We start from the raw sequence: 15,103 nt of genomic DNA, 5'->3' as shown, positions 1-15,103 counted from the left end.
GTTCCTTGGGGTCCGGGCTCCTCTCCTGAGTGACATCTCTCCTCGAAGAAGTAAAGGCTGTGGCTGGAACCTAGGCCTGGGCCGCCCCCAGCGGAGGTGCCTGCCCTGTCCCGCTGTCATCCTTTCTTTGCCTCTGCTACCGTGAGAACAGGCGTAAAAAGACAGAAGGCCCGTCTGCGTTCTTCTAGCTCACTCTGTGTTGAAACACATACAGTCAGGACTTTCAGAGAAAGGAGCTGACCTCGGGCAGTGTGCTTGTCGGGGATCCCCCAGAACACGAGGGATGGGGAAACTGAGGCAGGAATGCAGCAGATTCCTCAGCCGTCCTCGCCCCTCCCCCTTAAGAGAAGGCCTCCCTCCATCCCCACTGGGCATTAACACGGGGGCTTGGGGAGCGGGTCTCGCCTTGGTTCTTAACACTGTCTTGGATCTTGTGACTTCCCAGGTGGCCAAGTGATGGACGAGAAGGAAGGTCAGTGAGGCCTGGGTTGGGGTCGGCTGTGCTTGCAGAATGAGGCTGTAGACAGACCTGTCCTGTTGCTGCATGCCTGGGGAGGGGCCCTTGAATATTTGCATCTCCGCCCCCTTCCGTTGTTCAGCCAGCAAACATTTATTGGGCTCCTGCTGGATGCCAGGCTTGGGGAGACAGTTCGAATCTCCAGATCTCTCGCTCGTCGGTCGGGGGACCTTGGCGAAGCTTTATGGTCTCATAGGTCGAATGACCATGACCGGGCTCGCCTTGACGGAGATCCGGGTTGCGAAGTGTCTGGCACACGGCAGGAGGACCATGATTGGCAGCACTTGGATGCCCCCGGACCTCCCAGGCATGGTCAAGACCTTGGCAGGTCAGGACAGCACAGGGTGATCAGCGCCTGAGGGGGTAGCTGCCGGGGGCTGTGGGTGTGCAGGACAGGGGTGTCGTCCAGCAGAAGTTCAGCGGGAAAGGCTACCCTGTCTCCCCCTGGTGACATACAGGTGTCAACTGGCAGCTGGCGGACCCATCCCTCCTGCCGTCCGTGGCCAGCAGCGTGTGGCTCAGGGTCCACACGGAGCCCTTTGGCGAGCCACAGAAGCCGACTCCAGCCGCTTAAACAATGAGGGTGTATGCTGGAAGGGTACCAGTAAAGGCATCTCGGGACACATCCCCTGGAGCTCTCTGGCCCTCCTGGGGCCGCTGACAGGTCAAAGTCTCAGAAGAGGGGTTTGGATGGGCCGACCTTGGGCAGGGCCCCCTTGGCTGGGGGGGGGCTGTCCATCAGCATGCCTCAGCTGGACAGCCTGCCAAGATGGTAGGAAGAAGGGGCAGGCGGGTCCCTTACACAGAAAGTAGATGGCATGGTGACTGACCCGCGTTTACGCTGCTGTCCTGAGACTCGCGGTCTCACCCCTTGCAGAGAATTTCCCAGCTGCCCCGGCTGGTGCATCAGCCTGTGGGCTCATTGGGTTGAGAAGGGGAGGCAGTCACAGGAGGCCACTGTGTGGCCTCCCATGTAGACCTGGTGGCCCACTCAGAGGAGGAGAAGGGAAGGCTGGGCTTACAGAGGGGGGCCGGGCAGCCAGGTGGGACGGGGGCTCTCTGAAACCCCCGACCCTGGGACAGGTGTCGCTGGGACTGTTGCAGAGCACCCCCCCCCGTGGCTGAGGAAGATGATTAGGGCCAGGCCTGAGCCCCTGATGCTGTGCTTGTGTGTGAGCACTGGCTGCATGTGGCTGCGTGGGAAGTCCTGCTTGTTATCATTCTTTTCTTCTGTTTGCTTTAGTGTTTTTTTTAATTAAAAATCAAAAGATGCTGACATTAAAGGAGATGTTTAGAGTGGTGACCCTCAATCCTGGCTGTACCCTGGAATTATCTGTAGAACGCATTTAAAACTGCAGATAGGGGCTGGCCCGGTGGTGCAGCAGTTAAGTGCGCACATTCTGCTTTGGGGGCCCAGGGTTCGCTGGTTCGGATCCCGGGTGCGGACATGGCACTGCTTGGCAAAGCCATGCTGTGGTAGGCGTGCCCCATATAAAGTAGAGGAAGATGGGCACGGATGTTAGCTCAGAGCCAGTCTTCCTCAGCAAAAAGAGGAGGACTGCCAGTAGTTAGCTCAGGGCTAATCTTCCTCAAAAAAAACAAAACAAAACAGAAAACTGCAGATAACAGGAAACACCAGCACAGTGTCTTTCACTTGCTGAGCACCATGCATGACCTTGTTCATCCTCCTGCCTAGGAGGGTAGGTGCTGTTGTCACTCCCCATTTTGCAGATGTGCAAGTCGAGGCTCAGAGAGGTTTATCACTTCCCAAGCACACACACAGCTAGGAAGTGAGAGAATGCTTCCTCTCTGACTGTGCTCTGACTTAGCACAGGGGCCCCCGCCTCCTAGCACAGTCGCTGCAGGCACCGGAGCTGGACCGGGGCGGCCCGGGTGATTAGTTCACGGCCAGGACTGAGCATGGGCCGCTTGGAGCTCCTCCCCCAGACACAGGAATGATCCCCAGCCCCGTCCTCTTTCCGTCTTCTGTGCCGCCCCGTGGCCGTCACCTGAGAGAGCCTGCCTTTCTGGGTGCTGCTTTTGTTTGTGTCACGTCAGCATGCTCCCAGGACTCTGTCGGCTGTGCATTTATCTCCTTTTGCATCTTCTCGCCTGCATCCCCGCCCTGCCCCTTCCAGGCTCTTTGGAGCCCGTGTTGTGCTGCTCTCTTGTGCTCTCTCTCTTCCAGCACCAAAGAATAAGGACATCCTGCAAAGGCGGGCGGGGGGGGTTATAAATGTACCACGGAGTCGTCGGGAGATTGAGGGAGATAGTATATTTCAACACCACGACCAGCAGTCACTCCGCAAACGTTAGCCACGTTGCCGAGGTTCCCGTGGTTAGCGTTGATGCTGGGGGGGTAACCTCCTGGGACTGCGGCAGATGGCCAGCTGGTGTGCCCCAGGGTGGCCGCACCAGTTATTAAAATACTTCCTCGTTACTGGGAAACAGCCGCTGCTCCAGGAGCCTCAACCCTGGACCGTCTGGGCTCCCTATGATCCAGCAACCGGGAGGTTGACCCCGGGCACTGAGGGGAGCCTGGGACTCCAGTGGCTGATGCCCTCGTCAAAGCTGGTGGTTGTTTATTTTGAGGATCGCCTCTGCTTGGGATGCTTGGGGGCCCGAGGGCTGTTCCCTTCCCCCCGTGTGGTTCCTGGCGTCCTGTGCCTGTTAGCTCAGCTTCATGCAGCAGAGATGCTGTCGGCTGAACTGGACTTTACCCGTCGGTGCTGGCACAGGGCACCTGCAGGCCCAGCGCGTGCAGCTAATGAGGCCCTCGAGATGGTTGTAAAGCGCCTTTTCTGCCCGAAGGGAGCCGGCTCCACCTGTCTCCCGCACCCCAGCTAGGAGCCTGTCTGCGGCCTCAGCAAAGCTGATCTTGCTTTCTGAGCTTCCTGGCGGCCCGGTCATGTGCGGTCTCCCCATGATTGACAGGGTTTCCCAGGTGTCTCTGGTTTTGGCATCCGGCTCTCGAAACCATGATTCCCCCTTTCTCTCTCTCCCGCCAGGGTCAGCCGGCATCGGCGGTCCAGGAAAGGAGGGGAAGCAGATGGAGAACGGCATGCTGGTGACGGACGCCGTGGGGAAACAGATGCAGAGGTAGGAGCCGGGAGAGAGCCCGTCCTGCGGGTTCTCCAGGCACCACGCTTCTGCCCCTGCCTGGTCGGGGAGCAGGGACGAGGTGCTGGCAGCAGGGCTCCTCCTACCGAAAAAGGCCTTCAGCTCCCCAGGCGGCAGACGGCACAGGCCTCCTGCCTCCCCTCCCGGATCCTCGGGAACCTCGCTTTCTAGAGTGCAGAGGCCTGGAGCGGGAGCCTGGCACTGTTCTGCCGGGTGGCACGACTCACGCAGGCCCCGTGGTGTAACCGTCCGTCTACATTCTGGGCACTTCAGTTCCCTACATGGTCTGGATCTTTGCTCTAGTCACTCTGGGGGGCCTGGAACGTTCGGGCTTTGAGAACCGACATCTGATTCAAAATAGTCACACTGATGGTGGCCGCTGCGCTTTACACGCCATCAGGAGCCGGGCGCGGCGCCATCCCTGGAGAGTCTGTTGAACCTGGAGGTAGTTACCGTCATCACCCCGTTTTACAGGCGGGCAGGCTCAGGGCTGCCCCCCCCCCCCCAAGTCGTGCTGCTCGAGAGATCAAACTTGGACTTTGAACCCAAGTCGGGCCTCTGAGCGTGTGCTCCTCCATTCTCCACTTTGCTGCTTTTAAGGAGGTGGCTTTGGGCTACTTCGTTGGGTGTTTCGAGGAGCCGCGTTCCGTGGACTTGGTTCCTTAACCTCTCTGCCTCAGTTTCTCTGTCTGTCACACGGGGTCTGTGGTGTACCTCTCACAGAGAGTCATCCCGAGATTCACACAGGGCGGTGCATGTGAAGCACCTTCGGCACTCAGCAGAGAGCACTGGCTTATCATGGAGTGGGCCGGAGCTGCCAGGGGTTCCTTCCGTGGGTGGGGGGATCATCACACAGAAATGGGGCTGTAGAGGGAATTGCATGGGCAGCTGCGTCTGTGAGAGCGTTGCCCACAGCACCCTTGCCGGAGAGCCGAGGGTGCACAGAGCAAAAACACTCAGAACACCGGGCGTCTTAGTTTCCTATTGCTGCATAGCACGTTACTGCAGACTGAGTGGTGGGCATCTCCCGTCTCATGCGGGGAGCTCAGGCACACCTTGGTGGACTCCAGAGGGGCCCAGGGTCTCTCCCAAGCTGCAGCCGAGGGGTCGGCCAGGCTGGGGCCTCATCCAAAGGCTCGACTGGGGAAGGACCCACTTCAAAACTCACGTGGCTGTTGCAGGATTCAGTCCTCGCTTCCTAACCGGCCACAGGCTGGTGGTGCCCTCCGTTTCCAGCTCCCCCAGCCTGTGTGCTTGCCTCGTCGAGGCACGCAAACCAAGAAGGCAGGAGGCAGTTGGCCACCAAGACGGAAGTCACCCTCCATCACCTTTGCTCATGTGGGTGTGACCCGCGGCTGAGAGAGGGGATGTTGCTGTGTGCTCATGCATGCTCACGAACACACGCATACACCCCCCCCCCCCCTTATCGCTCCCCAAGCTTACGAGTCCCCAGGGAAAGGACCTGCCTTAGGGAGAAAAGAGAGCCTGGGCCATGGGGTCTGTGATGGTCTGTCATGGTCTGCGTAAAGCTGATGACCACTGGTGGGCAGGAAATGCTCCTTGAATGATGCCCGCGTAAAGGGACCGCTTTTCCACGGGACCCTGGGGCAAGGCCCCTTCTGTCTCTGGCTCCTGGCTGTGATGTCAGAAGACGGAACTAGTTTGGTGCCGTGTCGGGGCCGCCAACCCTGCCTGGGGCTTCCGTTGGGTTGACATCTGCGTGCCTTATTTTCTGCAGACAGCTCAGCAACTCCTCCACCTACAGCAGCGACATCGGCCGGCACTGTAACAGCACCGCCGAGCTGCAGAAAGACGAGGCCAAGAAGGAGGAAGCCTGGAAGCTGGTGGAGGCGGACAAGGCGCAGACAGGGCAGGTGAGAGCGGGCTCCCTAACCGAGGGTCGCTGGCGTTTACAGGACGCCTCCGTGTGCTTCCTCGCACAGAGCCTGGAAAGGTACGGTTGTAAGTGCTGGAAACTGAGTCAGGAGAGCTCAGGGGACTTGCCCAAGGTCGCAGCCAGTGAGTGGCATAGCTGTGACAGAAGACCATAGGCTCGGTGGCTCAGAAATGGCACTCACTGGTTGCCTACAGTTCTGGAGCTGGCAAGTCCTAGATGAAGGGGCCGGAGAGCCGGCATCGGTTCATAGCTTCCTGGTTCATAGATGGCCATCCTCTTGCTGTGTCCTCACGTGGCAGGAGGGGTGAGGGAGCTGTCTCAGGTCCCTTTTATAAGGGCGCTAATCCCATTCATGGGGGCCCCAACCTCGTGACCTAATCACCTCCCCAACACCGTCACCTTGGGAGTTAGGATTTCAACTTACGAATCCTGGGAGGATGCAGACACTGAGTCTACAGCACGAGCCATCGCCGGCTTCTCTTCGTAACCAGGAGCGAAGATTTCCAGCTCCTGTTCTATTGTATTTTTTTATGATCATCTATTTTGGGCCAAGGTCAGTCATTTTTCCGTTTATGGTAATGATCCCAAGTTTACTTTTAAAAATGTGTGGTTCTGTTTTAAAAACAGTAGAGAATGGGATTTTTAAAATAAGTAAAAGAATAAGGGCACAGACAGGAACAGCCAGACCAGGAAAGGTGGTCCGGGAACAAGCGAGGCTGGGGGCCAGTATTCTCCCAGGTCTGCCTGGACCAGAATCTTCCGGGACCCTCTGACCCCGGCTTCTCCCCTCATCCTACCATCACATGCGTGGCCGGGGGCAGAGGCGGCTGTAGTGTGTCCTTCCCTCTTTCTCTCGCTGACCCTCCAGGGAGCCAGAGAAATGACCCCGAATCAAGGGCTTGAGAAGGAAAGGCTGGAGATGCCAGGCCTCTCTGATCCTCCCGTAACCCCCACGCCAGCCAGAGTGGCTGGGTCCCGGGATTCCCTGCCCATCACATACACGGGAAACAGAACCTGGGGGCTTGTAACTCGCTGGAGCTGGACCAGGAGTGGAGCTGGCTCAGCACGCGTGGTCCCTTCTGAGCCCCATGCCCACCCCGTTCGTTCCTCTGCTCGTGAGGAGGGGGTCCCTGAGTCCTGCAGAGGAATGCCAGGGGCCGCAGGCACTTCAGCTGCATGAGGAAGCTGGATGGTGAAATAAGCATGTTCTTAGTTCTGGAACCTCCTGCCCCACTATTTCAATTTGAAGAACAGAGACTTGAAAAAGTAAAGTTAAAAGGAAGCATCACTTATGCATCAGACCTCTGACCTTTCACCTGTTACCCTTCAACCAGGCTGTCATTCAGACACAGGGAATGGGGTGGAGGGGATGCTTGGTCTTGGTTGCTAGGCAACGTGTTACTGCTTGCCCGTTGCTTCAGACTGATGACTTCCTGATGGTCCTGGAGCAAAGCTCAGAATACTGAACAGGTTCCCCCAGGCCTTCTGTGGTCTGACCACTGCCAGCTGTCCTGCAGCCTCATCTTGCCCCCTCCACCCTTGCCTCCTTTCAGTTCCCCAAATGTGCTGCGTTCCCTCCTACCTCAGGGCCTTTGCACATGCTGCTTCCTCTGCCCCGAGCGCCTTTTTTCCCATTTTCACCTGGTTAATTAACTCTTTGTGGTCACTTCCTCAGGGAAAACCTCCTCTGACACGCCCCCCCCCCCCGACCCCGGGTTAGGTCAGGGTGCCCAATGTTATACTCTTATAGAATCAGGCACTTCCAGCCCTTCTCTGTAATTGTGTATTTATCTGGGCGATGATTTGATACAAGCCTCTCTTGCCATCCGACTGGAAGCTTCCATGAGCTCAGAGACCTTGACCTTGTCTGCTGCTGAATAAGTAAGGGGGAGGGTATCCCAGGGGTGAGCACAGGTGGGGGACAGGGCTGCACAGGTGCTGTTGAAGTTCCTGACCCTGGGGGGGGACCCGTGGGGGCCGCATCCTGGAAAACACCTTCTCCCCCGTGGCCCCCAGGTGAAGCTGTCTGTGTACTGGGGCTACATGAGGGCCATCGGGCTTTTCCTCTCCTTCCTGAGCATCCTCCTCTTCATCTCCAACCACGTCGCCTCTCTGGCCTCCAACTACTGGCTCAGCCTCTGGACCGACGACCCCGTCGTCAACGGGACCCAGGAGCACACCACGGTCCGCCTGAGCGTCTACGGCGGCCTGGGCATCCTGCAAGGTGAGGGCCGCCTCTCTGCACCCTCCCCGGGCAGTCCTGGTTTTGGTGCTCGGAGCCGCTTCTCTGCCTTGTTATGGAGTTGAGCCCCCCCGCCCCCCCAGCTTGTCAGGGTTTTGTGGACCCCCCAGACCAAGCCACACTCCCGGGAACGGGACACGTCACAGGCACTCAGGTGTTTGTAGAAGGAATGTTTCCTGAATGCTGTTGCATGTGGCCCTAGGAGACGGAGGGGTGCTGCAAGGTGCCCATTGCACAGATGAGGGAAGTTGAGGAACAGAGGCCACCAGTCCATTGAGGGGCAAGGCCCCCGCCCGCCCCTTGCTGCTCTGTCAGGGTCATGGGGCTTCTGCAAAGTCCCGCGTGGACTTGCATCTGCTGTCGAAGGGTGGGAATTAGTTCATCCCTGTGGTTCTCAAGGCCGGGGTTGTCCCCCAGGGGCCGTTTAGCAGTGCTGGGAGATCCTTCCGGTTGGGACATTCAGAGTGAGGATGGGGCTGCTGGCATCTAGAGGCCAGAGAAGTCACTTAAACATCCTGCAGTGCACAGCACAGCTCCCCCCAACAGAGAAGTATCCAGCCCCGAATGTCCATAGGGCAAAACCCTGCTACAGACCCTCTGCGTGGTCTCAGGAAGGTTTCCAGGCACGGCAGCATTACTGGGAATACTAATGTTCACCGAGCACTTGCTGGGGGCCTGGTCCTGTTTGAAACACTTTGAGGTGTTTTAAGTAATTTTATCCTTGCAGCAATCCCGTGAGGTAAGAGCTCACATTTCCCGCATTTTAGATTTGCAGAAACTGAGGCCCAGAGAGGTTATGTAAGTTGCCCTAAGTCACACAGCTAATCGATGGCAGGGCTGGACGAGGCTGTCTGGCTCAGAGCCCACACTCTTCTTAACCACCAGGCTGCACGGTCCATGAGCTGTGTGTCGATGTGCTCATGAAACTGTGTGTCTCTCTACATACGTGTGTACATTCCATGCCTGTGATAACATAACGTATGTAATAAGTGGATGCCTTTGATGTTTTGAGCACGTCTGTGCCCCGAGCACGTTGCCGGGGAGGCCCTTGACATTCAGCATTGCTGCGAGGGAAGTCTCATTGTCCCCACTCGAAGGTGAGGAAACTGAGGTGCAGAGAGGTCACGTGACAAGTGACATGTGGAGGGTTCCACAGCTGGTGGGTGGCAGAGAGAGGATGGGGCAGTGTTGGCTCCAGAGCCCGCCCTTTTAGCCACTGCCTCTTGGGTTTCTGCCCGGATTAAGGAGGCCTCCCCATCCTTGTGAAACCACCTCTCAGCCCAGAACGGGTCCCTCCCGTGGGTCCTTGGAGGAGCCACACTTGTCTCAGGATCTCCAGATGGCGGCTTTGAAGAAACCAGAAGAGCAGACCTGGATTGCTTAAATTTCTCGATCCCTAAAACCCCTCTCTCAGGGCAAGGGCCTTTGGGCCTCCAAATTATAATTGAGGGACGGGGGAGCACAGAGAGGGTGTGATGTTTACCTGGGCTCACACAGCAGCAGTGCCTCCAGAGCTGTGACGTCCAGTATGGTAGCTGCTGGCCACATGCGGCCATTTGAAGTTCTGTGAATTAGGACTAAATAAAATGAAGGTATCAGGTATTCAGTTGCACCAGCCAGATTACAGCTGCTCAGTGGCCACATGTAGCTAGCGGCTCCCACCTTGCACAACACAGATGTGGCCCGTTTCCATCATCATAGAAAGTTCTCTTGCACAGCGCTGGGCTAGAGGAACGTGGCACGCAGATTGAGAGGGTGACCCCGCGCGGGCTGCCTGGGCGGGGAACCCCAGCTCTGCTTCTGATTGGCTGAGTATGTGGAGGGCAAAGGGGCCCCCTGTCTGAGCCTCAATTTCCTTCTCTGTAGGATGGGTACTCACAGAACTCACACGGGTCCTCGTGAGGATTAGAGACGTGTAAAACCCTAGCACGGCGGGTCACGTATAGTGAGCGCTCAATAAATAACAAGCACTGTGATTGTTATTATTGGAAGCCGGGAGCCCAGGCCCGCTGCATCCGCGTGGCCACGTGGCCGCTCCTTCCTGACCCCGCCCACCCCCTCATCGTGGGGTTTGACGCCCGGCTGTCTGCAGGTCTCTCCGTGTTCGGCTACTCCATGGCCGTGTCCCTCGGGGGCGTCCTGGCCTCCCGCCGCCTGCATGTGGACCTGCTCCATCACGTCCTCCGCTCGCCCATGAGCTTCTTCGAGCGGACGCCCAGCGGGAATCTGGTGAATCGCTTCTCCAAGGAGCTGGACACGGTGGACTCGATGATCCCCCAGGTCATCAAGATGTTCATGGGCTCCCTCTGCAACGTCATCGGCGCCTGCATCGTCATCCTGCTGGCCACCCCCATCGCGGCCATCGTCATCCCGCCCTTGGGCCTCATCTATTTCTTTGTCCAGGTGAGAGGTGGGGGCGGGGTCCAGGTGCCCACAGAGTGTGGGCTCCCCTGTGAGCTGAGAGCTCACTCTGCCGGACTTTTCCCCGGGGTGGAGCTGTGGAGGGTCTGCAGGACGGGGCTTAGACTTGTTTTTGTCAGTTTTTAATACCTAAGTTTTTATCTTTCAAATGTCCTTTTTCTGTGATAATAAGGATTTTTTTGGTAGCTGTAAGTTATAAAAGGAAAAAAAGCTATAGCCATAAAGACACCTTTACTATTAAAATTTCTTTAAGTATGAAATTCTTTAGGTGCTAAGCCTGCTGCAGACCATGGAGATGAGAATAATAGCAGCTTAAACGAGGTAGATGTTAATTTTTCTCTCTCGGAATAGAAATTTAGAGGCAGGCCATTCAGGGCTGGGGTGGCCACTCCATGAGTTTGTTAACATCCCAGCCTCCTTCACTGTTTTTGTTCTACCATATTTGCACAGGCCTTCCATTCTTAAGTTGGTCTCATGGTCCAAGATGGCTACTGCAGCTCCGGCCATCACATCTGTGTTTCAGAAAATAAGACTGAGGAAAGGGAACAGGGCAAGGGGAAGCATACAGATAGCCGAGTTGGCACCAGCTGTGGCGTCTTGGGTTATTGCAGCCTAGATTGGGTTTCCAGTTGACAGATGACCCTGTGGAAGCCCAAGTAGCAGAGTTGGGAGTGAGAACTCATGTCTGTCTGATTCCAAAGCGTGTGCTGGTTACTGCCCATTCTTGCCCCTAAAAGTGAGCTGCAGCACGTTCGCCAGTGGGGGGCGGTGGTTTAGATGGGAGTATAAGGAGTACAGTACAAGCTGAGAGTGAGAAACTGCAAAGTGTCTCTGTACCTCAAAGTGCCTGCTCACCAGGGGTCTAGGCGACCTCGTTGTCATCAGTTGGCCCATGGGCCCCGCCACACTGTGGCCCAGGGACCGGTGGGTGTGGACAGAAATGGAATCAGGGAACAGGTCCACTCCCAGACCCCACTGTGTTCTCTTTAAATTGGTGCCAAGTTTTTTGGGAAAACCATCCGGCTGCATTTCCCGAGGATAGTATTCGTGTCGCTGCCCCGGCTGGAGGTTTTCCTGAAGGACCCGATTCAAGAGAACAGAATAGGCCCAACACGGCATGAGAGGCAGCTCGGATGTTGGCCTGTAGCAGACCTTGTGCGCCCCGTGAGCGATGCCGGGATGGGATCTTATGCACCTCGAACGGGACGAGTCAGGAAGACACTGGTGCAACCCCGGCAGTTTTATTTTTAAACAACAAAGGAAGTGAATTTAGCAAAGGATCGTGTCGTGTGCACGCTGGCATTGTAATGATGAAGCGCGTCATGCGCGTGGGCAGGACTGGAGGGGCGGCAGGAAAATGAAAACACTGCGTTTCCGAGGGTTGGGATTATGGGAGAGTGTTTATTTTTTTTTAAGGTTTTTAGCGAAATACACACTTCCCGTAGAATCGAGCGGTCTCAATTCTCAGTGAATGTGCAGAAGAAGTGAGAGAATGTACCTGGCATGAAAAAGCGTGTGCTAGAATGTTCTTAGCATCTTGATTCATGAAAGCCCCAAACTAAGAACAACTCAGAGGTTCGTTACAGGAGAATGGAGAAATGCCTCGTGGTGTTTTCACACAATGGACGTGACTCGGTAATAAAAGGGCGTGGACTCCGATACACGCGATGTGCATGAATCTCACAGACACTGTACTGATCAGAGAAACCAGGACTAAAATGAAGTTTGAAAATAGGCAAGAGGGGATGGCGATAGAAGTCAGAATAGTGACGGGGGGGCGGGGTGGTATTGACTGGGGGGGACATGAGAATTTTCGGGGATGCTGGAAATGTTCTAGATTTCGGTCAGGTCGTGGGTATGCAGCTGTAGATAAACGGAGAAATTCCTCAAGCCATGAAGGTTTAATGCGCTTTCCAGTGAATGGATGTCTCAATTAAATGGCTTTGAGATGTGTGCATGTGTGTTTGGGTACACACACACACACACACACACACTCACTCACTCACACTCTCCCTCTCCCTCTGTTTCGGGAAAAGATCTCAAAGGTCATACACTGAAATTTGAATCATGTTGTCTCAGCATAACGGACTTACTGTAATGTTTCTTTAATTTTCCCAACTGGATCAGCCCCCAAGTTTTTAAATGGATTTACATTACTGTTTTAATTTAGAAGCAAGACATTTTTATTAAAAAGGCCAGGTACGTGGATGATGGGCAATCCTGTTGGGGCTTCTGTGTTGCTGGAATAGGGTCTTGCTGCCTTATGGGATCGCTTGGCATCTGTGAAAACCCCGGCCCGCACGCTCTCAGCTTAGCTCTCAGCCCGCTCCCGGCACGAGGCGGGTGCTTGTCGAGTGGTGAGTTTTGTTCCCGAGCACCGGGCACTGCCTCGTCTCTGGAAGAGTAAGGCCAGGGGGTGGGTTATGTCTCCTGGAATAGAGCTGAAAATGAAAGCTAATAATGACTTTTAAAAAGTCATTTTCCGGGGCCGGCCGGGTGGTGCAGCGGTTAAGTGCGCATGTTCCACTTTGGCAGCCCGGGGTTCGCTGGTTCAGATCCCAGGTGCAGACATGGCACCACTTGTCAAGCCATGCTGTGGCAGGCGTCCCACAGATAAAGTAGAGGAAGATGGGCATGGATGTTAGCTCAGGGCCAGTCTTCCTCAGCAAAAAGAGGAGGATGGGCAGCAGATGTTAGCTCAGGGCTCATCATTCCTTGAAAAAAAAGTCATATTCCTTCACAAAAATTCATCTCAGCTTAGATTTTTACAGTAAATAAAATCTGAGGGCCTGACAACCAGAGTCAGTTGAGCAGGCAAACACTTAAGAACGATTTCCATCTGGGATGTTTAGAGAGAAACGGAGAGGAGGTGGTTACGGTCAAAGGTGACGAGGGTGGACCCCATGGGGCCCCGAGCCGTGCCAGGGGGTCTGGATTTCGTTCGAGCAGTGGGAGCTGCAGGAGGTGGGGTGGCCTCTGGCCCGGGTTCAGGGCTGGTGTGGGCCCTGGGTGAGGTGACAGAGTCTATGGGCCTCAGTTGTCTGCCCCACGCTGGGTTCAGGTGACCCCCTGAGCCGCCATCCACGAAGCAGCATCTGACCCCAGAGGCCCCAGAAGAGCCACCCAGCACGCTCAGTGCTCTTTGTGCCAGGTCCCTGCCCCGGCGTGGCCCGGGGTGCCTGTCACAGAGCAGGAGGCAGGCGGGCTGTGTCCCAACCACCCTCCGTTCCTTCGTCCGGTGGGGACCTCGGCCTCACCGTTCCACGGGTGCGGGCCCAGAGGACTGAAGCATCCTCCACTGCCCGGTCCCGCATCTGCTCGCAGCTCCTCCAAGCTTCCAGCAGCCCATTGGCTTTCGTGCCGTCTCTAACAGGAGGTCACCGAGTGCATCCCTGTGCCCGCCTGGGCCAGATGCCCAGAGCAGGGCAGGAGCAGAGCAGCTGTGGTCTCTGCCCACAGGGCCGGGCCGGGGCGTCATTGGAACTGAGCTTGCTTGTCCCCGAATCTCACGCTCCTGGGTCCATAAAGCCCCCAGAGGTCAGGGGCTCAGAGGGGCAGTGCGGTGCAGAGGTTAGCGCTCTGCAGCCAGGCTGTCTGGGTTCGAATCCCAGCTCTGCCACCTCCTAGAGGGTCACCTGCTTCTCGGCGGCGTAGTTTACTCATCGTGGAATGGGGACGAGCACCTCATAGGTTTTTGGTGACGATTAAATGAGCTGATGGATGTGAAATTACTTCAAACGGTGCCTAGGATGGTGGGCTCTCCCTGAGTGTTAGCTATCATTATTGTCATCACTGCTGTCGTCGTTATCGTTGGCCCCCGGGTCTGCAGTTCACCAGGTGAGCGGAGACCCTGTTAAGAGCAGCCCATGGGACGAGGGTGGCTCCGCCAACTCCCCTGGTCCCTTCTCCCCCCGCAGAGGTTCTACGTGGCCTCGTCCCGGCAGCTGAAGCGTCTCGAGTCAGTCAGCCGCTCCCCCGTGTACTCCCACTTCAACCAGACCTTGCTGGGCGTCAGCGTCATCCGCGCCTTCGAGGAGCAGGACCGCTTCATCCACCAGAGCGACCTGAAGGTGGACGACAACCAGAAGGCCTATTACCCCAGCATCGTGGCCAACAGGTGGGCGGCCCGGCTGCGGGAGGGGCGGGGGGAGCCTGCTTAGTTCCCCGAGGAGGGTACGCACAGAAAGGAGGCTTCAAGTTGGTGAGCGGGAAGGACAGGTGACCGTCAGAAGCACACGGGGTTCCTGTGAGCACGGGGCAGTCCACTGGGCATCGAAGGGCAGGGACCGAGAGTTCTTCTCGAGTCAGAACGTACGGCAGGGGCTGTGCTCGAGCTGTCGTCCTGGTGACGCAGGGTCATCAATGACAGGCAGGCTCTTCTCCGTGCTTCTCAGCCGAGGGGTGATCACCCACCGCCCCCGTGGAACGAGGATTGGAAGCAATTTATTAATATTAGGTCGAACCACCCGATATTACCATTTGGGGGCTCATGAATGGCTGAATAGCATCAATCGAAAAAAAGGAGCAGAAGTTTCCCAAGGATTGACTGAATTTAGAAAAGTGTCTGATTTATCCCTGAAATAGTACCCTCCTCACTCGCTTGCATCTTGATGTATTTTTTGAGATGCGGGGGTGACAGCCCCCAGAAGTGACCCATCGTCACCAACAGTCACCCCGTCCTACACAGGGTCACCCTGCAGTATAAGACGGGGTGGGGAGACCGGGAGTTACTGGCGACCTTGCCTTGCCTTACAGAATTTTTAGGGACTTTGTGCAAATCTGGGTCTGTCTGTGGGAGGAGCTCCCCCCCGGGAAGATCGGCCACGTGGCTCTTAAGGATGGTAGTGGGAAAAGGTTGACAAAACTGTCTCCCTGGAACGCTTTCTATTTTTCAACATTAAAATAA

The 15,103-nt window shown here is 56.3% G+C and overlaps 1 protein-coding gene across 4 annotated transcripts in view; it reads left to right on the top strand.

Moving 5' to 3' along the window:
* ABCC1 (ATP binding cassette subfamily C member 1) overlaps positions 1-15,103 on the top strand; it is a 126,835-nt gene that overhangs the window by 99,936 nt on the left and 11,796 nt on the right. For 2 of the 4 annotated variants that reach the window (XM_023655035.2, XM_070230636.1), the window contains 6 exons: positions 446-472; positions 3,526-3,616; positions 5,376-5,511; positions 7,551-7,758; positions 9,869-10,179; positions 14,115-14,314. In XM_023655035.2, coding sequence (XP_023510803.2) covers positions 446-472; positions 3,526-3,616; positions 5,376-5,511; positions 7,551-7,758; positions 9,869-10,179; positions 14,115-14,314 — 973 coding nt within the window. 4 annotated transcript variants of the gene reach the window in all.

The sequence above is a fragment of the Equus caballus genome, chromosome 13, assembly GCF_041296265.1.
Source record: "Equus caballus isolate H_3958 breed thoroughbred chromosome 13, TB-T2T, whole genome shotgun sequence".
Classification (NCBI taxonomy): domain Eukaryota; kingdom Metazoa; phylum Chordata; class Mammalia; order Perissodactyla; family Equidae; genus Equus; species Equus caballus.
Note: the sequence above shows the minus strand (reverse complement) of the source record. Positions and strands in the feature narration are given on the sequence as shown.